The sequence below is a fragment of the Lepidochelys kempii genome, chromosome 9, assembly GCF_965140285.1.
Source record: "Lepidochelys kempii isolate rLepKem1 chromosome 9, rLepKem1.hap1, whole genome shotgun sequence".
NCBI lineage: Eukaryota > Metazoa > Chordata > Testudines > Cheloniidae > Lepidochelys > Lepidochelys kempii.
In genome coordinates, this window is record NC_136388.1 from 28,147,724 (window position 1) to 28,174,052 (window position 26,329).

At 42.1% G+C, this 26,329-nt stretch overlaps 1 protein-coding gene and 1 long non-coding RNA gene across 2 annotated transcripts; one reads left to right on the forward strand and one right to left on the reverse strand.

The window, feature by feature from the left end:
- Positions 1–3,419: 3,419 nt before the first annotated feature.
- LOC140917267 (uncharacterized) lies at positions 3,420–19,358 on the reverse strand. The gene is made up of 5 exons (XR_012160767.2): positions 18,090–19,358; positions 15,917–16,041; positions 9,877–9,937; positions 4,828–4,902; positions 3,420–4,655 (listed from the first exon to the last, which is right to left on the reverse strand). It is a non-coding gene; the product is annotated as an uncharacterized LOC140917267 (long non-coding RNA).
- PFN2 (profilin 2) lies at positions 18,844–24,805 on the forward strand. Its single transcript, XM_073359706.2, has 3 exons — positions 18,844–19,318; positions 21,795–21,987; positions 24,393–24,805. Exons 1-3 carry the CDS (start codon positions 19,187–19,189, stop codon positions 24,488–24,490), a joined length of 423 nt encoding a protein of 140 aa, XP_073215807.1. The 5' UTR covers positions 18,844–19,186; the 3' UTR covers positions 24,491–24,805.
- The last annotated feature ends 1,524 nt before the right edge of the window (positions 24,806–26,329 follow it).

The following is a 26,329-nucleotide window of genomic DNA, read 5'->3' on the forward strand; positions in this document are numbered from 1 at the left end:
AGTTACAGCCTCAACAGGAGAACCTCAGTACGATATTGTTCCAGTGTGTAGTGCACCCCAGAACTTAACTATACACCTGAACCAGGTTAGATTTGGTTGTCTAAACTTTTAACATGATGCAAGAATACCAATACACAGTTAAATCAGATGTACACTGCAAAATGGATCTCTGACGTAAGTGGGTCAACAGTACTGTAGGTGAGTCCTTAGCCATCGTTGTTAACATTATAGAGCCCAGTTCAAAGTCTCTTGAAGTCAACAGGAGTCCTTCCATTGACTTCAATGGGCTTTGACTCACCCACAGAGTGTATTGTGAAGCAGCGGAGCTGGACTGGGTTTTAGGAGACATGGGTGCTGTTCTACTACTTGTTTTTTGATCTTTGGCAAGTCTTCTAATCTCTCTGTCTTGGTTTCCCCAATTATGAAATGGCTTTTGATTTACTCATCTTTGTAGAGTGCTTTGAGATCGACAAAGGATAACTGCCAAATATTATTAGATCAAAGAAATGTAGGACTGGAAGGGACCTCAGTACGTCATGTTATCCAGTCCCCTGCACTGAGGCAGGACTAAATACTATCTAAAGGGGACACTTTATTTTGAATACAAACACATCTTGTGTGTATTACCAATACATTTTTATCTGGAAATATCTTGCATGCTTTAACATAGTGGAGATTACATTTAGATGGGACTGAGGGTAATTTGACACGAGGAAAAATACTGAGTCCTAGCATCTGGCGCAGAGGTTAGAAAACTTATTTTAATCAAGCCAATGTATAAGCACATGTAATTTTCCAACACAATACTGATCCTGTGCCCATGAAGCCAATGGGAATTTTGCCATGCTTCAAGGGGAGAATTGATCCTTCATACAAAGACCGCAGGAAAAAGCACCTCTTGCACTCTACGTACAGTAGCTTCTGTTTTATTTTGTTGGTCGTTCCAAGATCACAAAACAAAATTAGATGGCTCCCAAATATACGTTGTGGACATGCCTATAGCCAAAATGTTTACAAAGCTAAGGACAGGTCCAATATATTCTGCAGTGTGCCTGTCCTTAGTTCCTCTTTTCAGAATGATCCCCTCTCCTGACAGAGTGTTAGATGACCCTTAGCAGCAGTGGTATAACAGAGCACCTAAGATGTCACACCCCCTGGCTTAAAGTGGTTTCCATTATATGCAGGGTTTTCAGTTTGGTTCATGGCTCTCAGCTCCCCCATTATAAAAATTGTTCCAGGACCCCTGGATGTGGGGTTGTGCAGCAGGACTTCTCTTTGTTAAATACTGAGCTCTTCTGTTATGCCTTCTTCACTGGGCTAGATTATGGCACTAGCCACAGCGCACAGAATGTGGCAACGAGGCTCAGGAGGTACAATACGGTCTTCAGCTACTCAGCATGCAGGGGGAGTGTGTAATCTGCACTGTCCTTTCAGATGGTGCCTCTTGCTCCCCAAATCACATGCAGACATGATCATCTCTACTGTCCAGGATGAAGCAGATGCAAGTTGTACTTGTAGGAACAATTTGTGCTCATTGGCTGCACTGAGGGAGCTGTCTCTCTGGTTCCCACAGGCCAGGGACTGCATTTGTCCCTGGCTCACCAGCAGGGTGTGTGAAGCAAGGAGGGAACAATGCTCCTTATGTTCTCCCCCATCACTAGTGCCCCCCAACCTATAGGCACTTGTACTAAATCCAGGGACAGGCTAGCTCATAGTCCCTTCTGTCAGACACTCCATGCGTGTCATGGTCATTGAAGCTTTACAATATTCAGGTATCCTAGTGGACAAGAATCTTAATATGAGTTCCCAATACGATGCTGAGGCAGACAGTACTACTGAGATCCTTGGATGTATAAACAAGGGAGTAGTGAGTAGGAATAGGGAGTGATTTTTCTCCCTATGGATACAGCACTGGCGAAACTGATACTGAAATGCTTCATCCACTTCTGATGTCCACATTTTAGAAGGGATGTTGAAGAATTAACAAGGGTGTAGAAAAGAGCCACAAAAATTATTTGAGGGCTGGAGAAAATGCCTTATAGTGAGAGAATTAGAGTTCCAATGGCTTAGCTTATTAATAAAAAAAAATAAAATAAAAATAAAAGCAGTGACTTGATTACAAATGTATAAGGACCTTCACGGACAGAAAATAGCAGGTAGAAAGGGCCCTCTGTCCAGTGGAGAAAGGCAGAACAAGAACCAGTGTCTGGAAGCTGAAGCCAGACAAATTAAAATTAGACACAAATTCCTAATTGTAAGGGTGAGAAACCATTGGAACAAAACTGCCAAGGGAAGAGGTGGAGTCTCCATCTCTTGGTGTCTTCACATCAAGACTGGAGGCCTTTCTGGAAGATCTGCTATAGTCAAACACACATTATTGGACTTAGTACAGAGGTAGCTGGGTAAAATTTAATTGCTTTTGATATACAGGTCAGACTAGGTGATCTAATCAACAAGGAGTCTAGTGGCACCTTAAAGACTAACAGATTTATTTGGGCATAAGCTTTCGTGGGTAAAAAAACCACTTCAGATGCAATTAATGTTCCCTTCCGGCCTTAAACCCTGAGTATGCTACACAGCAAAAAACAAACTCTGGCTGAGAGTCTCGGAGCCTGAGTCAACTAAATATTTTTAGGCCTGTACTGTGAGACTGAATCAGGTGACCTAGGCTCTGAGGGGTTTGCTGCTGTGGGGTTTTGTGTGTGTGTTTTTGCAGTGTAGCTGTACCCTCTGAATCTATAAATCCTAACAGAGTAGGTAAATATTATCCTTGTGTCACAGATTGGAAAACTAAGGCACAGAGGGTTAGATTCAGATCTGACATAACCAGGGGCAACTCCAGTAGAATCTCACACACTTATATCAATGCTCTGAATTGGGCCCTGAGCGGTTACAGGCCTAACCCAACTTTTACTTCAGTCAAAAGGTGTCTTTCCATTGTCTTCAATGGTGCTAGATTGGGCCCTAAGTTAACTTGCCTTGATCCTTCAGTGTATGCTGTGAAAGCAGACCGGATTTGCATGGCACCCCACTGAAGTCAAGAGGGACTAATTGTAATCTGTTGCCGGGTTAGCGTCAGTGCTAGGATTAGAATCCAGTTTACATTCTGTCACCACAAATCCATGCTCCCTCCCTATATTATTTTTTAAAATAGCTTTACTGTTGCATGTAAAATACATTAGCACAAGACAGTAATTCTTATGTAAGCACAGGACCAAATTCTATCCCCATTGAAGTCAGTGGGAACAGAAAGGGACCCTATTGTCACTATATTCTAAATTTCTGATAGACATATCAAACAACAAAATAATAAACAACCATGGTATTAGGTATCCTTTGATCCTTCTCTTTCCCTTATCAAAGAAATATTTAAACTTTTCAAAACTTTATTTTATGCACTAGAAAATAAAACCTGTATGTTTAGGATTTTTTAAGAGTTTTATTTGTGTATAGTAACTTGAATACATAAGTATTTCCAGTAACACACTGTAGAATTCGATATAGCAACTTACAACAGCCAGCCAGACCTAATGCTATAGGAAAATGACCTGAAGTGAAAGAATATAAAACTCAAACAGAAATGCTAACAGGGTTGCTTTTAATTGTATTGTTTTAGACTAACATTGGAGGGTGGGAGATGGTAGAGTAAAAACAAGCCTTTTTTTCCCTTTGTTGGTGTTGCTAAACTACTCCAGCTTTGCCCTTTTAAAGAGCAGGAAATGGAAGTGGGCAGCAGGGGAGAATTTCCCTGTATAAAAATTTTGGGGAATGATTGGTCTTGGCATTATATTCTAAAGAATTAAGGGTCTTGATCCTATTTTAAACACTGATTAGAAATGAATGAACAATGGCAGCTGGAACCACTACTCAGTAACAGTATCAAATAGATCAGAATCAAATGAAGACCATTAACCATGTGTAAATAGCTTATAAAAGTGAATCCGTATCTGCAATTGTTAAATTAACTCTTCCCTTTGGCAGGACTCATGCCTTCCCACCCAAAATTGTCCTTAGCCCTTCTCCCACCCAATCTAATTGCCTCACTTTAGCACCTCTACTGCACGTTCAAATTCAGAAAGAATTTCTCCTCCATACAAATATCTCCCATCTCCGTTACCTTGATGAGAGTGGCCCAAGGTAGTTTAGTTAGAGGCATGCAATGAAATTAAGCAAAGGACGAATATCAGAAAAAAATTCATACCTAAGATCTAGTAGATTAAAGTAGTTTCTCAAGTGAAATGGTGGAAACCACATACTTGGGGCAATTACAATTGGACTGGGCAAAACAATGGAGAATACAGAACTATATTTCAATATCCGGTGTTGGTCCCTGAGTCATGTACTAAATGACTTAATACTTTTTTGTGCGTTAAACTTTTTTGCGACTGAAACTCGTGATCCCATTTATTTTCTCCTACCAGTAAGGGCATTGATTAGTGATGGGCATACCTCAAAGGCCTCAACTGCTCATTTTAATGTTAAAATTAACTTGAATCCTAACCTCCACATTTAGAGTAAATTTTCAACCTTCTGTGGTCAGTGGGAATTATGTGGCTCTCTTTGAAAATGTCAGGTAAATATCTTCTGGTCCATTTGCTAGATGAGATGAAGCATAGTCCAGCCACGGTAATTGGTATATGAGACCATAAGAGAACCTAAAAGAGAAAGTAAAAGAAAAGTTAGTTCACCAATTTACTGTACCATCATTTAAGTCTGAGTTGTTTGTTATGTGATATTTATGTAAGAATGTAAATTTTAAAGGGCAGATTATCAGATGGTGTAAAAGAGAGTAGCCCCATTAATTTCAATGGAGTGATGTCCACGTACCTCAGAAGAGGATCTGTTTCAAGTGCTTGAGAGATGCTCAACGCATTGCATTTGTGCTTAATAGCTTCATAATATCTTTATAAATAGAAAAATATATAAATAAATGAAAATATACCCTTACTATATACCTTGTAGGTGGGGCATATCCAAGTAGCCATAATTTCCTTACTGCTTCCCCCAAATCAAGCTGAGGATTTGAATCATGGCCCATTTCCATTTGCTTATTGCTTCTCACCACTCGAATGTGCGAGGGTGACATTTTAATTTGTTTGGAAGGGGAGACAAGATGCTTCTTTTGAAGCCAGTGCTAATGTCACTCGTGGATAACTGATAGGCAATATTCTCAAAATGGCCATGAAACTTTGGCCAAGGTTCCAAAGAAACCATGCTAGCATCTTTCTAGAATACAGTTCTGAAACAATCCTTCCTAGAAAGTTGCTTACACTGGTTCCTGAGATGGTACTGCCAACTCCTAACCATGCTATAAAACTGGTGTACAAATGATGCTTTCTGCAGTATTGTTTGTGCATTTTCTATACAATAACATGGTTTCTGGAAAAGTTTCACAGCACAGTAAAATCCTGCCTGTATGAGACAAAGAAACCATGATAGTACCTTTCTATCAAGACCTGCATTTATGCGGTTTTCTAAAGAGATGCCTCATCCTGCAAGATGCTGAGTGGTCTCACCACCTGTTAAATTCAGTAGGGGCTGAGGATGCTCTGCACAGCAGGTATCTAACGTGATCTTTGTTGTTATGATCTGCTTTGCACTGGCTGCAGGATAATATGCCTTGTGATTTCTCCCAAGTATAGATTTCCTGACTTACTATATTTAACTATTTAATAAAATGGTACAGAAGCACTATATGGAAGCAAATTAAACATTTCAATATGGACAGTGGTTTTGGCTAGACTACCTTCTATGTGCCTCAAGGAAACATAAGCAACAAAACACATCTTGTGATAAAAGGGTATGTCTACACTGCAGTGTAAGCCCAGGGTTTGAGCCCAGGCTCAATCCTAACCCCCCTTCCATTTACATGCAAATTGTCCTAACTCAGAGCTTGGCTCCCAGCACCCCACAGGGGTGGAAGATCTAAGCCTTAGTCGAGGTGGGACCCCAGGTCCAAGCTCTCTTGCTTTGAAATGTAGACACAGCCCCACTGGACTCGTGCTCTGGGAGTCCAGCAAAAGTATCCCACAATTCTATGGGTCAACTTTTTGTCCTCTGGACAGTCCAAATTTCCCACATTGCCCCATGAACAAAGGGCTAGAGCCAGCCGCGTAGCCAGGTGGAGGGAACAGGGGGAGCGATCCAAAAAAAAAGGCGCCACCTGCTGCCGTGCTTTTACTCACCCAGCGGCGCTCTGGCAGCCAGCCCTCACTCACTCCGGGCGTCTTCGGCACTGCAGGTCCCGCCGCCGAAGACCTGGAGCGAGTGAAGGTCCCGCCGCAGACCTGAAGCACCGCCGGGTGAGTAGAAACGCCGCAGCAGATGGCGCCTTCTTTTCGGATCGCTCCCCCCATTCCCTCAATAGGGAAAAATGTAAAAGGCGCCCAAGAAATTGACCAGGCGCCATTTGTGCTCAGTGGGGGAGCGGCCGCTGCCCTGGTCCCCCCCTAGCTCCGCCACTGGCTAGAGAGGTCACAGTTTGGGGGGGCGCTAGAAAGTCTGGGATATGGGTGGTTGGACTCAGAAGCATATAATACAGTGTAGTACCTAGAGTCCCGTTGGGACCTAGGGTTCGACAATTCCTAACCTAGAGTTCATGCTCCTGGTGTACAGCCTGTCAAAGGATGCTGGCAAAGTGAAGAGTACAAAAACTATAAGCAGCTATAAAATGATGGTTTTTATCTATTGATCCATTGTTTCTAAGGCTAATGTACTCAAAGAAAATTAAATGACTGAGAGGCTAAGGCCAACGTTTTCAATGTTAATTTTAGGTGTCACACATGAGACATCTTAAGCCTCATTTTGAACACCTACAATTCCTACTGAAGTCAGTAAGAGCTAGACGTACTCTTGAAAATCAGGTCCTGTGTCTCCAGTTGAGCATCCAAAAATTTAAAATTAGTAGATACTTTTGGAACTTTGGGCTTGAGTGATTTGCCTAAAGTCACCATAGAAGACCAAAGCAAACAAAAGGGCGACACCCACAGAGTCTTTACCCAACAAAACTTCCTTTGCCACGAGTTAGCATAGCAACTCCATGCAGTGGTTTACCATAGTTTACCATTTGGTTTATCCCAAATCAAAATGAGAGGAGTGTCTGTAAATAAACAAGCCATAAAGAAACAAAAATAAACAAAGTATTTTAAGACCAAAGTATGTGAACATGTAATTAAAGCCTGTGTGACAGCTTGGGTATAATAAAGGTTGCACAGGCAACATTATTTCTTGCATTTCCTAACTTTTGAGTGTTGACTTTGCAATTTTAAACACTCTTAACAATTTTTTGTTGTTGTTTGTTTTTAATGCAATAGTCTATAGAATACCAACGTGGCAACGATAAGGATTTCCCCCCCTGCAATTTGTGCTAGCTAAACCATCCTATCAATGCTCTAAGGCAGTGGTTCCCAAACTTGTTCTGCTGCTTGTGCAGGGAAAGCCCCTGGCGAGTTGGGCCAGTTTGTTTACCTGCTGCGTCCATGGGTTCGCAGGGGAAAAATGCCAGAATTCTGCTAGAAATATCCTGATTTTATCACAATTCTAGCTAGTGTGGTTCTGATCCCAATGCTGGCAGGGCCTCTGTTGGGTCCTCAGTTCCTCTCATACACCTCTAGTGATGTCAGTGAGGTTGCAAGGGAAGAAATGAGAACAGGATCTGGCCCAAATCAAAGAACTCAGCACGATGAACGAATACACACGTGCACGTGTGCACACACACCCCTCACATCGTTTGGTTAAAAATCCAAAGGTTTGGATATGATTATATGTGCACTTTGTTATTTTCCCTTTTCTTTTAAAGGAAAGTATTTCAAGCTGCTAATTACAAAAAAAGTAATTAAAATGGCTATTTTAGTTTTGAAAGGGATCTTGCAATTTTAAGTGTTTTATAATACATGCATGCTGCCGAGCAAAAGGTATTGTGTTTACTACTGAAAATATTTCAATGGTAGACTTAATCATAGTTTTCAAAAATATAATTAAAAACATTATCTGGAAATGATCTTTGCGCACTTCATAACACTTTCCACATTTTTCTATACAAAGCCTTTGTTCTTTGAGATTTATTAAATAAAAAAAATTGGCAAAGAAGATAGCTTGGATCAGTTAATCTTAGTTAAAGCTCAAGCTGTTACTTACGTATAATAAGTTAATCATTTATACAATGATTAACTCAGTTCGGGCATGGCTACACTTGCAGATGTAGAGTGCTTTGAGTTAAACCAGCCTTCATAGAGTGCAGTAGGGAGGGCGCTGCAGTCTGTCCACACTGACAGCTTCAAGCGCACTGGTGTGGTCACATCTGCGGCACTTCCAGTGGCATTGGGAGCGGTGCATTATGGGCAGCTATCCCAGCATGCAAGTGGCTGCAACATGCTTTTCAAATGGGGGGGGGAAATGGGGTGAAGTGTGACAGGGAGTGTGTTGTGTGTATGTGGGGGGGGGGAGAATGGGTTTTTGTGGGGGCTGAGAGCATGTCAGCATGCTGTCTTGTAAGTTCAGACAGCAGCAGACCCCCCTCACCTCCCTCTCTCACACACAGCATTCCAAACTAATGGCTTGCTTTGTCTCGGAGCAGATAAGCAGCTGGCTGTCAGAAACGGAGCTTTCAAAGGGCATTTCCGCATTCCTACAGCTGATTCCAAACAATGACAAGAGTGGCCACTTAAGGGGATTATGGGACGTTTCTGGAGGCTGATCAGAGCGCAGTAAAGCAACACCTCGTTCACACTGGTGGCGCTCCAGCGAGGGCGCAGCAAATGTTATTCCACTTGCCGAGGTGGAGTACCAGCAGCGCTGTAGCTGCGGAGTCAGAGCGCTCTACATGCCTTCCCAGTGTGGACGGGTAGTGAGCTAGTGCGCCCGGGGCTCCTTTATTGCGCTGTAACTCGCAAGTATAGCCAAGCCCTTAGTTATTAAAAATGAAATACCTCAAAAATGTGGAAATACCTCAAAGTACTATATATAGGTTTGTTTATACCAAACACTTTCCTAAAATAATAGATTTCATAAAAGTTTGTACATTACTATTTTAAGTGGAAAAATGTTTTCCCAGACAGCAATTAATGGACGTCGTCATTCTTTGACACCACTGTAAATCAGGAATGACTACCAAGGCCCATGGAGTTAAAAATCTTGCACCAGCTTGGAGAATGGGGTCCTATATGTTAATGATTCACACAACTAAATAACTTTTCCTTTAAAAATGTCTTATTTAATTGGAAGGTCACAGAAACACAAAAGAAGAGCAAAATTCCATGTTTGGGAGACAGGGAGATGTTATGGACAGAAGAAATAACATGAGTGTGAAATGTGGTATTTCCTCAAATAAAACGGGATGAGGAGGGAATAGCTTTATAATTGACTAACATCTCAGAAAATCTCATGCCAGTGTTTGATTTTGAGATACACCCCCACATTTGCCTACATGGTGCCTCCAGGCTATAGAATGTCAGTACAACGCTTCAATTGTCTTTCAGATCAAATGCTCGGGCAGTGCACACTCCAACCCACTCAACCAGTCTACACCTAGAAAATAGAATGTCAATTGTTTTTAAAGGATTAGGCCCTTGCTGTTTGCAACATTGCTCTATCCTGATTTCTATACAGTACAATTATCACTAAGATGGATATACTAGAATATATTTTAAAAGGAAAACTTAGCTTAATGTTACAATGTAAGCCAATGTGCACAAAGCTAGGAGTTGCTTTCCTTATACTTCTAGTAACATTTGACTCAGATTATAAACAGTCAATAGAGTTTACCACTATTTTGCTTGATGGATGGCTATGGAAACTAGTGTACATAGAAACATCCAACTAGTGGCTTTGCTTCCTTCCCCCTCGAAGTTCTTCCAGTCCTAATCACTAAAAGTGTACCTGTTAGTGGCTTTACCACAGGAGACATGTTGGACATCACAGCCACCACAGCTCGAGTCTTCTGTTGCAGTAATGATAAAATTTGTAGAACAGAAAACAGTTAAGATTCTAGTGGAAAAATAATATATATATGTCAGATATTCTTAAATAGACAAAAAAATGTGGACCCCATGCTCTACTCTGCAACTGAGTTCCTCTGGATTCTTTCAGCTCTGCACTGTTGAAACCCCATTTACAAGGACTTTCAAGGACAGCTGCAATAATGGGAATCCTAATAGCTGAGTTCAACAGGTGCACCCCTGTTCAAATTGTGCAGGAGCTGATGGAGTTAGGAAACACTGTGAAGGTAAATGATATCTGTATAGATACCCCTTGCTGCCTGAATTCCCCCCAAAATCAAAGGGGGCCTTGGGAAATTGGTGTGAAGAAGTGGAATCAGAACCTTCTTTCACAGGAGAGGCAAACTATGTCCTAATGAAAGAATGAGTAGGAAACTCCATTAGTTGAACCTAATGGTGTTTGCTTTGTTCCTTTTTTTTTTTTTAAAGCAGTGCTGAACAACAATGTAGAAAGCTGAAATTTAGCACAGAGATGGCCCTCATCAAGGAGAAATGCCTTTGAGCATTTCAATGACATTTGGTTTTGATATAAAGGAGTCAGGAGCTTTTGGTGTGTGTTTTAGCATTATTCAGAGCGAAGATAGGCTGCTGCAGATCCCTCCCTCATTCTCTGCACATCCAAACATGCACTGGAAAATACACGCTCTAGAAAGCGTATATTAGTTTAAATCACAAAAGTGCAAATGGACAGATGCAGACTTTATAAAGTATGCAATGAAGGAGAAAGGATCCATAGGATTTAGATCTAAATAAAATCTGGTCACTCAGTGCACTTCAAATTTCTGGATGAAGAATTTAGGAGGAGGGATGGGAGTGTGAACAGAGCCATAACTAGAAGATTATTCTTATCATACAGTAGTGCCCTGACAAGAGACCCCCAACTAGGACCATACCAGGTGGTACAAACAGAAGTAAACATGGTCCCTGCTTTGAGGGCTATACAACCTCAGGCCAGATCTACACTACAGACCTATATCAGCCTAACTACGTTGCTTGGGGGTGTAAAAATCCAGACCGCTGAGCAATGTAATTATACCGACCTAACCTCCCGTGTAGACAATGCTATCGCCTTTCAGGGAGGTGGATTAACTACACTGATGGGAGAAGCTCTCCCGTTGGCATAGTATTGTCCTCATTAAAGCAGCTACAGCACTTCTTCTTTAAGTGAAGGCAAGGGCTAAAACTGTAAAAATCTCAGATTCTGCTAACCCTTGTTCATGTTGATTAATAATGTACTCTGTGATTAATGGGACAATCTGTGGGGGAAGGTACTACTAAAATAAGTATCCGAGTACCTGAATCTGGGTCTAAGAAGAAATGTCTGTGAACGATAGGTACCAAGGTAGAATTACTTGATTAATCAATTATACTGTGTTGAAATACTTATCCATACATTTTCCTGTATGCTATTTTTTCATTATGGATAATAGTTTTGTGAGGTTTAAATACGATAGAGAAAGTCTTCTGTTTCCTGAGTTTCAGTGGGACAGTACAAATAAAAATAACTAGAAAATATTATACGAGAAATGGACATTTGTCATTATGCCATTTTTTCCTCTTTTCTTCCATTCATCTTTTCCCTGTTCCTCTGTTTGTGTTTTTTACTGTTTCCTTTCATCCTCACCATTGTTGCTGCTACACTTCAATTCAGTAGTAGTAGAATTTAAAACTGACACCTTTTCTAACGAGCATTCATTGTCTGATTTAATTTTTCTTTGTCCTTCTTTGGTGATTGTATGCAGATGATTCTAGACAGAACTGTTTTTCACTAATGGGTTCATCCCTCTTCTTAAGAGACCCTGCATTTGGCAGTGGTGGTAGAAATCATTCTTCCAGACTAAGTAGCCTTTTCAGTGTACCAAAATTTTGTTTGATATAAACTGCTGTACCAATCATGCTTTGCAGAGTGGGGCAGGCCATTCCACTACTAGACAGAGCTAGAACTTGATATTTTGGGACTAGAGAGTAATTTACTACTAAATGCCAAAAACTGACAGACTAAACATAGAAAAGAGAAGTGTGCAATATTTTCTGCTTCATTCTGAGAATACCATATGCTTGCAGCTGTATGGAGCAGAATTAAAGTTATGGTTGTTATTTGAGTTCAAGTTAGTGCTTTTGTTTGGGAATCAAATTTCCTGGATTTCTAAAATGCAACCTTAAATCCATCTTAACAAAGACTTTTGCTTGGCAATTTTATAAAGAGATAAATATTGATATGGTTCTATAATCCAAAAATCCTATAACAATTTAACAAGTATTAAGAAGTGGCAGGACTAACAGCAGAATATTTTACTATCAGCAAAGGAAATGACCAAGACAGTCAGATTTATAGATATTTTGGCTAAGAGATTTATTTAGAAAATAAAATGCAATAAAGTTCTAACAAAACTAAGTTCACTGGCAGGCTATCCAGCAGACGGTAAAAGAAATGAGCAGCAGCAAACAGTCTAATAATGATTACATAAAGTAAATGTCAGAAAGAAAAACATAAAACCCTGCCAACTTAATAATAGGAACATGACATGACTCAGAAGACCAAAGCTGGACATAGACTATGACAAGCGTATGATCTGCCAGAAAGATGCTGCTGATATTTTGATCATTAAACCTGGAAGAGTGACACAGTCGCCTGATGATAGAGCACTGCATTCAGAATGTGATACTGTTTCCATTTACATATACCAAAGGGGCACAAAAACTGCAAAACATAATGGACCATTAGAAAGCTCCATTTAAAATGCCCGTGGACTTTCATAGAAAATGGAAATGAAGCCTTAGGCAAGTCAAAAACAGTTCTCTTTAAGTTCTCACTGATGTCAATGGGAGGCTTACACAAATAACAGAACTGTTAGTTATCAGTTAAGTCATGCTGAGCAACACTCAATGGAAAAACATGCTTCCATGGAAGACCCTTGCTCTGTCTGCCCTTCTGCATCTCCTCCTGTGTTCCATCCTCCTCTATCTGTGTGTGTATCCTCGCTTCTTTCTCTGCATTTCCTTACCTGCAGCAGCTCACTTTTTACCCCAGAGATTCACTCTCACTGACTTCCCCATTCCATCCACTAAAATAATTTGTGATGAAATAGTGATGACATGTAAAGTCTCCCACAGATGGCTGATCAGAGTGGGGAAGTTCATACCTCAAAGTCATTGTTTCAGGCTCTCTGTAAACTCAGGAAGACATCTCTGCAGCGACTTACCATTCCTTTGTATTTGGAAGGTTAAATTCATAACCAAGAGGGCTAGAAATGTAGGGTTTGGTGGTGGCGGTGGGAAGGGAGGTTAAACAAAAGCTTAGGGTTTATCTACATGGTGGGGTAATTTATACTATGGGGTGTGATTTCTAAAGTGCACCAATATATTGTATGTTAATTGGTCCGTAGTGCACATTGCTACACTGTATAGACAAGCCCTTAGAATCTGGTGGCGTTTTTCTTGCTCCTGGGGTTTTATTCACCACAACTGAAACTGTTAATTCATAGAAGCGCTAAATCAGTTTCACCCTCTCTACTTCCGAAAGCACTTGTGGTAAAGCACACAGATTGTCACAGGAAACACGATGTGGTTTACAAAGGAAGTATCAAAAGTAACACATGAAATGACTAAGTTTAATTGCCAACTGGAAGAGAATAATGCATCAAACAAGATTTGTTGGTTTAAATGTGTTAAAATGAATAGCAATAGTCAAGGCACTAGAAATCCACAAGTGTGGGATTTCCCGCTTTCTGTAGTTTCAGGGTATCCCCATAGACTTCTTGTATCTGTGGTTTCTACAGAGTTTACGCTTTCATTTGCAAAATATAGGGGCACCATCAATTTGAAAATCATATTTCTATGTGAAAATTCTGTACCTACTACAGTTACCTTAGATTACAAAAACTGAAAGAAACTGGGGGAAGGGGAAACATTAATTTTGTTTCCTATTAATTTACTTTGTATATTTGACTGCACTTTGTGTATAGTCAGTGTCATTGTTTTGTTGATGTTCAGTTGCGCTCCCTCCTCAGACACTGACACCACACTTGACTGTGATGACAACTGTTACAGGGCTTTGGAGAGCTAAGGTTCACACTCTTCCCTGGACCTCCGTCAGCCTGGTATCTGAGCATCACTGTGGAATGTGGTGCTTTGAAAATATGAAGTGCTACATAAACAATAAGTAGTAGCCAAATTCTGCACTCGTTTACATCCCTATGTAACCCCACTGAAATAGTATTTGGTCCATCAATGAAGAAATACATGAAGTTACAAACAGCTAGTTTTAGTGACAAGATTGGTAATATTCTAATTGTCACTGGAATTTTAACATTCTCATGGTGGTCCAGTACTTATGGACATTAGGGGATGAGACAGACTGAGCTGTCAGTCACCAGGAGCCCCTCTGGACCTCAGCCACCGTGCGTCATTGAGCCAATATGTCATGCCTCTAAGAGGAAGGGCAGTGAAGACTAAGTGCTTTCAGTGAGAGTCTCCTTCATGGACACACCAGCAGGGATTATACTTCTCGAATACCTCAAAAAATATAATGCCCTTTGAGAAAATACCGTATGTAGCCTTTTAGAGCAAAAATGTCAGTGTGGCTGAATTTCCCCATCTCCGGCCAAAGAGGCACCAAGATGGCTGCCAAAGTAGCAATGGCTCCCTTGAGCCCAACCTGTCTCCTAGCTGGCAATGACAGCTGGGCCTCTACATAGGCTGAACCACAAGAGGATGTTAGGTGCCACTGCTCTGGTTCAGACCACTGTGGAGATAAATTCAGCTGATAGAGTTCTTGGTCTTCCTGTTCAAGAGAAGTTCCTCTTAAACATATCTGGCCCTAATAAAGTGAGAGAGTTCCAGGTAGGAGGTTCATTCTGTAGTTCTTTACTAACACCCTTGGAATCTGAGGTTTCTATTCATACAACAACCACCCCAGTGTGTGCACCAGGCAACCCTCTATCCATGTGAAGCCCACCTCTAACCACTCAAAGGATGATGATGAGGTGTATCCCATTGAGAAGGTAAGTCAAAGCTTAGCCAATTTGGCCCTTTCCTAAAAGGGTAAGAAAATGTCCACTTCTGTGTTTAAATTGCTAAAAGGAAGCAATCTGGAATCTCATCTGCTTCTAGTCACCTGGGCTGCAGAAAACCACACCTTGGTCCAGCTCCAGAAAATGAGCCCAACAGCCCTAACATCAAGCACAAAAGACTTCAGCCTGGACAGGATGGGGCTCTGTTCCTGAATGACAGCTTCCAACTCTCAAAATTGAAGGATTCTATCAAACAGAAAAGACAGACCTTTCCCCTTCCTCCTTCCCCCAGGGCGGACTCAGGAATAAAAATCTAAACACCAACAAATAGCATAAATAAATTTAAAAAATCCAAAAGGAAATTGAGATCCCATCATTCATCAGAAAATGCAGGAACATGCAGGCATTTTTGGCTCCACAGCTGGTTTGAAAATACACAAGGCAAACAGCTCTCGGCTGAGGAAAATTCAGTGGGGAAAGATTGTTTAGAAATAAAATGGTTGTGATTTGAAATATAAGAAGCAAAATAAGCTCTCTCCATAAATGTCTAAAATGGAATGTAATCCATATGTTTACAACAAATCCAGAGCTCCTTTTCTTCCGCACAGCAACAAAAATTTCAGCTTCCATGGGATTTGCTATTGTTCAGGTTATCTATCACAGAGTGCATCAAGGTTTTGATCATTTTGGACAAGAGGGATTCAGTTATTACATTTTTGACCTTGATAAAGGTGAGTCAAAGAAGGAATATGAAAGAGGCTACAGCCAGCATAATCCCTGTGTTTTTGAATCACAGCTTCATAGTAAATTACATAAAAAGCAACCTCATACCCACTTAATCCCCATTACACCTAAAAGTCCTAACAAATACTAAGGAAGCAAAGTCATCCTATTTTAAGGGAAGCTCACCAAAATTAGAAATCTAAACCAGATGAAACAGTTGTTCAGTCCATCTCAACATTCCTGAAGTTTTTCAGGAACACAGTGAAGAAACTGCTTCTCCAACAGAAACTCAGAAGGAACCTGAACTTGCCCTTTATAACATCACAAAGGGAAAATATTAAAAACAGATGTTAGTGTAACAAAATGGGGATCCCACCATTTTGATATATGGTTACGGTCAGCACATAAATCTTACTATATCAACAGGAGATTAATCTGCCTTTGCTTGAGTTAACTCCACTAATCAGTGGCAAATATGTTGGCAAAGTTGGTTACTCCTGCTTGATGGGGCTCAGATGTCCTTTAGGATTCAGCTCAGCCATGATGTGCGTCTCAGGCACCCTCCTGGGTTCTGCTGTCTGTTTGGTGGGGCTGTGGATTGCTGACTATGTGCTTCTGTCTGCTTTGCTGGGCACTCTTTAGCTGTTGCTGTGTTTCTGTCTCTGCCTGCTGCCCTCTGTTTCCATCACCTCATCTAGGAAAACTGCAGAACTGAGCACCATCTCCATAGAAGAGCAATGCTGCATGTTTCACAAGGATAAAGTTGTCCTCAGCCTTCCACACTTTTCTACCAAAAGTATCAATAATATTCCACAGATCCTAGGAAGTCATCCTACCAACCCTTTGCCCATAATTTAGCAACCTGGAAAAAAAAGCATGGCATGTGTAGAATAACAAGAAAGAGTTAAGGTAATACATAGAGAGAACACAGGCATACCAAAATCACAGTTCATGTTTGTAATTGCCACTCTTAGAGGAAAGAGAAAAAACTGCCAAGGACACTATTAAAAGATGAATATGAGACAGACTATATTGTAGAAGTAAATCAGAGAGGAGGACAATAACCTAACGCATTCCACAGTCATATCATATGTTGAGAAGGCTACTGCATTGGTCAAAGAAATATGCAAAGCTTCCACCAGGTCCTCTAGTATATTATTCTCATGCATGAGACTTTTTAGTTTTGAACTTTCTTCCATTTTGGATGCACCCTTTAGAAAGTGCTTTAATCGATGACAATGCAGCAATAAGTGTAAAAAAACCACCACCCAGCAACAAACAAAATTCACTTCAAATTCCAATGAACTGTCCAATCTCTTGTAGTTCTGGGTTTTTTTTTTGTTTGTTTTTTTTACTATTCTAAACTTTGTCTTATACTCCTTGCTGTTTATAGTCCATAAGTAGTTTCTTCTTTTCCCCCTTTCTTGCTTCCCCCCATTCCTTCCCAAGTGTTACACCTTCCCTCCACTTCCATGCTCTTCCCCATTTCTCCACAAGATGTGAGTTCCTTAGGAAATCAACAGGAGGTACAGGAGCTAGCAGATGTGGGTGTGGGCATGTGGGGGGTTATAAAGGGCAGCACTGCAGGGATGCATCTTTTCTCCCCAAAAAGTCACACATGAAACCATTAAACTTACTTTTATGTCTCCCGCTCTCCCTTATCAAAGTAAGATCTCACAAAAAAGTATTAGAGATGTCTTCTTTCTTGTCCTGTGACTTGACCTCAAACAGATTAGTTTAGTAAACTACATTTTTAGCTGCCCTTTTTTTTGGGGAGGGGGGTCCCGTTTCCTCTTACCTATTTTTCAGTAAAAATGCAGCTTCACTAGTGCTACCAATGCTGCAAACTCTAGGGCAGACAGAGCATGGGCACCAGATGGGGGCACACCAGTTTACACCACTGGTACCACTATGCAGATGCATCTTTGGTGAATATCAGACAAGATTTTTTTTTTTAAGTTGAGACAAGTTAAAATAGCTATAATTCAGGAACCTCTTGCCTAATTCACTTCAAATTTGATAGAAAAATTGTACCTCTGCTCCAGATCTAACCTATAGATTGTAAAGGGACTACTACTTTATTTGGGGATGTCCCTTTATTTTGGGGGTGATAGCAAAAAGTGAGCTTATAATACAAACTCAGTTGAAACCTTAACTCTGGAGTGGGGTACACAACTCTATAATATGCATGTTTCCAAATAAAATGTTTCCTCAACGTTTCTTATGGCATAAAATATACTCTTTGAAATCTCACCTAGACGAAGAGTTGAGTTTTCCAAAAGACTAAGATAAGAAACAAGCAACCTCAGATAAATATAACAAAATAAAAAGGTAATAATTTAGCTTTCATCATCCTTACATGTAATCCACTCACACATCCTTTGGTTTTGTGATAGCAGGCAAAAGTTGAGATAGGTGAACTTCAAACCCCACATTTTATGTTAAAACCAGTGTACTCCGTAATAGGCAGAGATCATCACTGCAACTGTCTTGAGCTTGCAATTACTTCATTCACAGTTTAACTAATAATGATCTATTTTCCCTCAATGACTAAATATAGAGGTTAAATTATGCGCTGTTACACTGCTGTAAATCCACTCATACGCACGAGGTTAACAGCTGAAACAAGAATCTGGTCCATAATCCCACGCAGCACGTTTGGGATTCCAGGCAGGTTTGTTGTCCAGTCTGAAAGGTCTGACCGGTAACAAAGATAACGCAAGACACACCGATCCCTGCTGCCGCCCGGGCAAGGCTCAGCTCTCCCCCAGAGAGAGACCTCAGAGCAACCCCGCAAGTACCGCAATCCGTGCCACAAAAAGGCTCTTCTCTCCTCCTTTGCCACCCGTTCGCAACCCGGGTGCCAGGCTCGCCATCTACCACCCCGCGCAGGGGGAAAGTGGAAACCACTGCCCGGGGAGGGGGCCGCTCCGAGCCATCAGCCGCAGTGACTCTCCTCCACGCCCCTGCAGGCTGGGCGGGCTGCTCAGGGGTCGCGTGAGCCGTGCCAGGCAGACCCCCCTGGCGAGCGCGCGGGGGGGGGGGATGGGCGCCCCCACTCCCGTGCTTTGCAGGCAGCTGCCACGAGTCGCCACCACCGCATCCCCCAGCGCCGCCGCTGCCGCCGCCGGCGTCAATCCCCCCGGCTCTGCCGCACCAACGTATCCCTCCGCCGGGGCCGTCGCGCGGCGGAGGGATCCGCGCAGCAGGTGCGCGTTCTCCCCCTACCCCTCCCCAGTCCGCTGCTCTTGCTGCGGCGGCTCGGAGCATCGCGGCTGAGGGGAGGGGGAGCAGCAGCAGCAGCAGCGCGGCGGAGGCGGCCCCACCCCCAACCCCTCTCCTCTCCCCGTGGCCGGGCGCGCGCTGCTCGCTGCAGGGCTCGGCTGCCGCTTCGCGCGCGCCTGTGAGACCGCCGCCGCTCTCCGCTCCTCCGCCCGACTGCGCCAGGCGAAGACGATGGCCGGCTGGCAGAGCTACGTGGACAACCTGATGTGCGATGGCTGCTGCCAGGAGGCCGCCATCGTCGGCTACTGCGACGCCAAGTACGTCTGGGCCGCCACGGCCGGGGGCATCTTCCAGAACATCACGGTAAGGGCCGCGGCCCCCCGCGCCGGCTGCGAGCCTCCCGCCCGGCCCGGCTCTAGCCCCTGCCCGGGGGCCGCGGAGCGAGAGCCGCTGGGGGGGGGAGGCGAGGCGAGGCGAGGCGAGGGGGTGATGCCGCAAAGAGCCGCCGCCGTGTGCTCCTGGCGCCCGCGGGCTGCAGCCCGGCGCCGCCAGTGGGGGTCCCGCCCCCGCCAGCGGTACCTGCAGCTCCCCCTCCCCCCGGGGCGGCCGTGTGGGGCGCAGCTCGGGCGGCGTGAGGGGCCCGGGCGCTCCCCAGGGCGCTGCTGGGTTTTGTCTGCCGCTTTCCCGGCCAGCGGGGACCGTTATGTGAGCGCTGGGCGAGGGCAGCGGAGCGGGCCCGGCTCTCGACGGCGGCTTGCGGCTCACCACCCCCGCCTGCTGCCCGGGCCCCCGGCGCCGTGCTGCGGGCACCTGCCCGTCGCGCGGGCTAAGCCGGAGCCGGCAATGCGGCGGAGGGAGGAGGAGAGAAAGGCCGGGCACAGGAGAGACTTGGCGTAGGGTTCCCTGCGCCCAGGCGCGTTGCTGCGGACCGACTTACGTACCCGGCGTAGGAGGCTTTCGTGAATCCTCGCCCCTGGCTACATGTTTTTCATCTCCAAGATGGCGCACTGCCATTGATTTCCCCCCCCCCCTCCTCTCTGTCCTTTCCTCCCCGTCTGTCCTCCTCAGAGGTATTAATCATCCCCGTTCCTGCAGCACAGCCCCCTTCCCACCCACCGCTCAGATCTCCCAGGTAAAGGGCTCGGAAACCCTTTACGGATCAGGGAAGACTGACTTAGACTGGGAGCCCTTTTAGGCCATACCGATATTTGTGGGTGGTGGTGAAATTGCATGTTTTGATCATAACCTTGTGTCATGATGTGCATCAGTCTGCAGCAAAACGTGCCTTTCCCCTGCAAATCCATCCTCTAGGTCTCTGTCTTCTGCACGGGAATTTGGGGTTACTGCTTTCTCTAGGGAGAGGAGGGCTTGGCTAAGTGGTGACGTCCTGTTGGATTTACCCCCCCGTGGCGCCTGTGCTTGCCAGTTCTCCTTTCTCTCCTTAGGCCCCTCTTTGCTGGTAGCCTTGGTATGCAAAGGCTGCTCTCCTGCATAAAAGCTTTCTCCCCCCACCTCCACAGTTAAGTGATCTCATTGCATGACCACAGCAGTACCCCCTCCTCATCATACCCCTTCATAGGATGTGATGTCAGTGGGGAGTAGCCATACAGGCCACACTCGCTGGGGAAACCAGCCCTGCAACCAGCCTTGCCTTACCTGAAGATGGTTAAATAAGTGGTGCCCTGAGGATTTCCAGCTGCTGACTGAGTCTCTTCCCCTAGGTGTCTTTGTACCTTGTTAAGATGTGGCCTTGCAGAGTCCTGGTTTGTGATTGGAAATGGCCAGGGCCTGCTATGACTGTGCAGTTCTGGAGGGCAACGCCTTCCATCTCCTTACTTGCTTTCTTGCCGTTAGGAAGCATATTGCTCCTGTCTTGCCTTCACCCCACCCCCACCTCCTCCTCCATCCTGAAAGCAGTGCTGCAGAGAGACTCCCCTATGGAAGGGGGCACAGACTTTGTGGGCAAACAGCATGGGGGGCTAATGTAGCCTGACACCTTTCTAAATGTAACCTATCTTGGGCTCCTGTAGGGACTAGATAACACGATTTCCCTCTGCACAGAGGGGTCTCTTTAGCATTGTGATCCCCTCCCCCACTTTTTAGGGTACTGTGAGACCTATGCATTTACTGGAGGTATGGCTTTATGTTTCTGAGTTTACTGTCTGAGTCATTGAAACTTAGGCATGATATTATGTAACATTCCTTGCCTAGAAAAGGGCACAGCTGAACATTGGTGTACATCATCAATTTGGCTACAGTTTGTATTAGAAACATAGTTGTTATTTGGCCTTTCAGAGACCTGTGGCAGCTGACCTGGAAGGAGTTTAATATCCCACCAATTGTTGTTAAGGAGGCAAATGACACTGGGGAACACCTGCATCATAGTTATCTGGATGCGGTCCTGAAGGCCTTTTTGGTACCTCATTATCAATTAACAAAAGTCTGATTCATTCAGTTACTAAAATAAATGGCCATGTGGTTAGCAAAATGCCTGATGACATCACATTCCCTTCTTCAAAAAGAAGACTTATCAGTCTTGCAGACTTAATCTATAACTGTACAGTTAATATTTGAAATATCTCAAAGTAGCACTTGTGTTCACTTAAAATGGTACTAAATTAATTAAAATATATCTCTGAATAACAAAACACTCAATTCCAAAGTGTCTTGTCTTAGGAAAACTTGAGTGTCCCTTTCAAATCTTTTTGCTGGTGACAAGTCTCTTTTGAATGGAAATTAACCTGTAAGCTACTTCACTTAAAGTACATGAAATCCAATGTCTTCTGTGAAAGGTAGTTGTGAGAGCTTGCTGTGTAACACTGAATTTCTTTTTTGACAGCCCATAGAAATAGATATGATTGTAGGAAAAGACCGAGAGGGTTTCTTCACCAATGGTCTGACTCTTGGTGCAAAGAAGTGCTCTGTGATCAGAGATAGCCTGTATGTTGATAGTGAGTGCACAATGGACATCAGGACAAAGAGTTATGGTGGCGAGCCAACATACAATGTTGCTGTAGGCAGAGCTGGTCGAGGTAAGCTGTAACCTTTTTTTTTTTCTTCAAAAAATTTAAATTTATCAAAACAAGAATGCAATCTTCAAAACTGAGCTCTAATCATTAAATTACTTACTTTTAATCTGCATAAAAATATTTTTTTTAAATTTCCACAATGCAATCTTGGTGTAATTGTGGTCTATCTATTTTCCAGGACTAGATCCGTATCTAGCAGTCCTAGGTGAATGACCACAGTTGGGCACTTAACTGTCTTTACCAAATGGTTTCTTGTGCCTACAGATTTTAACAAGCTAGTGTAGCCTGTGTATCAGTTGGATTAAATGTAGTCTGTCACTCATTTGCATTAGGTATATTGCAGTTAAAATGTTTGGAGTCCAAAGCATAGTGTCATCATGATGGTCGATGTTATTACATCCTATTGAAATATTTTGTTCAGCATAAATTTGCTCTAAAGTGACTTCTATTGAAATTTCTTCCACAAAGACTTGAACTTCTTGTATGGAACTACCTAGTTTGAATCATAAGTTTTACAGGTTTCAGAGTAACAGCCGTGTTACTCTGAAGTTTTACACTAACTCTTAACAATTCTCTGAGAACCTTGGAAGTCTGATTCTGGGGCAATGAATGAACTCTGTCCAATTGGGTAGCTGCAGGCTATTTATATAAAGCTTGTCTAACTACTTGTGCATTTCATCTAAGCTTCTATAAAATACACCCTACTTGGAAGGAGCTGGACTCCATTCCAAAAGAAACTTCTCTCAAAACACTGGATACAAGCAACATGAGGACATCCAAGACATTATCTGGGCATTCTGTTGTTAGCTGTTGTAGACTGAGTATGTTAGGGACCAAGGTCAATGTATAAACAAAATATAGCTACAGAGACACTGCTGTATTGTGTATTTTTACGTAGGCTGTGGAGATGTTACATGTATTTTAACAATACAGTCAAATGGAATAGGTAAAGATTTCTGTGCTGCTTGGGCCGTGATTGTAACTAATTTTCTTCCTTTCCTTATAAGGAAAATAGTATCACTATCTAGATAATTGTTTGTTATAGTTATTTTGAAGTTTACATTATTTAAGATATGTCCCCTTATGATCTGGTCTTTGTGATGTTCTGCTGTATACCCACACGTAGGCACAATGTATCTATATTACGGTGATTCCTGTCTCACCAGTCCTAATTCAAAGCACAATTAAGATGAGCCAGTGTTCTTGTGAAGCAAAATTCGTAACATGTAGTTATGCTTGGCATAATTTGATTTTTATTTTTTATAATTTCATTGTTTACTTTGAAGCATTTTTTTCAATTATTGATTTAAATGTTCAGTTTTGTAAAATTATGGGAGGGTCACACAATGGGGGGAGACAGAATTATTTAATAGTAGATTCAAAAAATTAGTATTATAAATGTTAAAACAAATTGTCAACATCGCATCAAAATATACAAAGTAAATATTCTCATATCAAACTCTTAATTCATTCTCAAATAATATTTCTTGCTTTGTCCATCTGTAAATTTCATTTATTGATGGAAATAGTATTTCACTGGCTTTTGTGGATGGTGAAATAGATATTTACCAACATTTACTTAAAAAAAATTTAATCCTTCCAAGTTTACATGTACTCTGTTCTAGTGACATCTGGTGGCAGTTAGCATATAAAGCCTCATGGCATGTAATGTTCTGTTGACTATAGTTCTGTAGGAAACTCTTTCTAGTAAAGCAACATTGTTATTTTTGTAGTCAATTTACTGTGGAGGGGGAAGGGGAAACTAGATTTAAAATCAGCTCAGAATTACTTTACTCCATACAAAAAGCTAATTGCATTATAACGGAAGGAGGGACTCAACATTTCCCCCAGAACTGCGTTGTTGCTTTACTTTACAGTAGTGTCATAAACACAGACTTCTACTTAAAAGTCACTTAAAGTTTACCAATAAACTTCCAAACAAAACACACCTGGTAAAGTTGCAATGTACACGTTACCACTTTGAACTTAATCTCTGGTCTAAAAATACTAGAATCTGCTATGTCTACTGACATTGCTATCTTTCTCCTTTTTAACATCTTCACATTGTCTACCTTATAAGATGTACCCAGGGTTTCCTGGTCAGAGAGGTCAGATGATAACATGCACCATGATACATTTTATCTTTTAAATGGCAGTTACATAATATGTTCAGGTTTTTTGCAAAGTCTTATGGCTAGCACACAACTTTTCCATCTCTGAAGTCAGAGGATTCTCTCCCCCAACCCTGTCTACATCTATACTTTAGAAAGCTCTTGTAAAGCCAACTTAATATCCAAATATTAAAACTTGAATTGGTGTACTTATTGCAATATCCGATTAAAACTTGCATTATTTCCTTGTCTAACACACTCCTTTAAAACCTCTTTTTTTTTTCTTTTCTCTTTCAGTCTTGGTCTTTGTAATGGGCAAAGAAGGGGTCCATGGAGGCGGATTGAACAAGAAGGCATACTCAATGGCAAAATACTTGAGAGACTCTGGGTTCTAGTTGCTAGGCAGACTGTTAAGTATTAGGGGGAAATTGCTATTAAACTTTCCTGGCAGTGAGCTTTAAACCTTACATTATGGAAACTTTATTAGCAATGCAGGATGATGGGGTATGAACCTGTGTCTCCTTTGTATCCCTTTGTTGGTGGGGAAAGGTGTTTTTTTCTTTAATTCTGTTCATTTCTGTTTTGTTTCATTGTGTACTCCAGCATTGGTTATAGTTATGGGAAAGGAAGGTGTCCATGGAGGGACACTGAACAAGAAAGCATATGAACTGGCTTTATACCTGAGGAGGTCTGACATCTAAGCAGCCTCTCCCCATCCATCTAGCAACTGTCTTCATCACCAACCAGTTATGTTCACAGTGCTACCAGACTGTAGATGGTAGTTGTTTTATGTTTTTTGTTTTTTTTTATTTATCTGTTTTTTTCTAATATCATGATTCCAGTTACCCTCGTGTTCATTTGTATGTTAACCACTGTATGTAACCAAGTCCCATATCTGGCACCATTTTTGCAGCATAAAAATGATATGCATGATACCTTGAAAAATGTTTTAGGAGGGGGAGAATGCCAAGTCTAGGCTTTGCTTTGTCTTAGCAATTAATACAATATTGACAACTAAAACAATTTAAACACTAAACACAAGGTGCCGATTGTACAATCTAATTTGATCAATGTCTCTTCAGCACTTTGAGCAATTACACAGCTCATTTAGTCTTCCTTTTGTAGAGCATGGTTGGGGGGGGGGAGTGCATGCATATCTTTACTTCTCTCCCTGTCCACTCTTTCATCCACGTTTTGTTTGCTTCCACCTATTTTTATACAGTGCCTGGTTTGTTTAACCAATTTGCACTCAAAAGCTATTGTGTTTCATTAGTTTTGTTGTTGCACTTAACTGTAAACTTACAAAACTCTTCATAGTGTCTGAAGTACACGCTGCTTAATGGGTGCAACTGCAAAACTATCAAAAAGTGTAGATGCGTTTTCTTCACGATCTTACAACCGCTGTCCTTGAATGAATACCTAGGGACATTCCATCATTGCAATAGTTCAGGCACTTTTTTTTTTTTTTTTTTTTGCCAGCTCCAGTTCTGTAGTTGAATTATAAAAAGCTGCCATTATGGACATTAGATATCCCAACATAACCATCTGGAGTGTGTCCGATTTCAGTTTTTCATAGGACCAATTTTTAATTTGCAGCTTGGGGTTTTATATGAAACTACAGGGTCATTGTGGAAAACTGCCACCTTCAGCTATATACTGGTAGCCTATACTCCAATCTTTCTGTCAGATTTAACTGATAATGTGAAGAAACATGCTGCTCTAATACCAATGTTTGTGTGAGGGGTGGTAGTTCATAAGCTTAAAATTGTTAAAATGATACCATTTCAAATTTGAAATAGTCATTTTGCCTGCCACGCTCTTGCTGCAGAAATTCTGGAGTAAACTGCCTCGTGCACTAGTCATCTAAAATGTGTAACCAGACGGTCCATTCAAGCACGGTACTAACTTGTATGTCCATTTAAAGAGAACTGCAGAACTCTGTATACAAAAGAATAAATGGGAGATGGTATTGGTTGGAATAACTGACTTGGCTGTCTTGTGATGAATTTTTTAATATGTATTCTGTGCCATACTATTGTTTAAAAAAAAATGAACTGTTGCTATTGTGAGATGGATTTTAACTGACTATAAGGATTTCTTTTGAATGGCACTACTTTAGGGACATTCTAGTATTTGCTTCTATTATTTGGGCCTTGTGGATAATGTACAGATTTAAACAAATTCTTGTTGCTGATTTGTCCATTTCTTTCCCTGCACTTTTACATCTGGGATAC

Excerpts from the sequence above, each read along its gene's own strand:
- PFN2 (XM_073359706.2), top strand. The coding sequence starts at position 19,187 with ATGGCCGGCTGGCAGAGCTACGTGGACAACCTGATGTGCGATGGCTGC. Across the intron at positions 19,319-21,794 it reads GCATCTTCCAGAACATCACG|CCCATAGAAATAGATATGAT; the intron begins GTAAGGGCCGCG and ends CTTTTTTGACAG. Across the intron at positions 21,988-24,392 it reads TGTAGGCAGAGCTGGTCGAG|TCTTGGTCTTTGTAATGGGC; the intron begins GTAAGCTGTAAC and ends TTTCTCTTTCAG.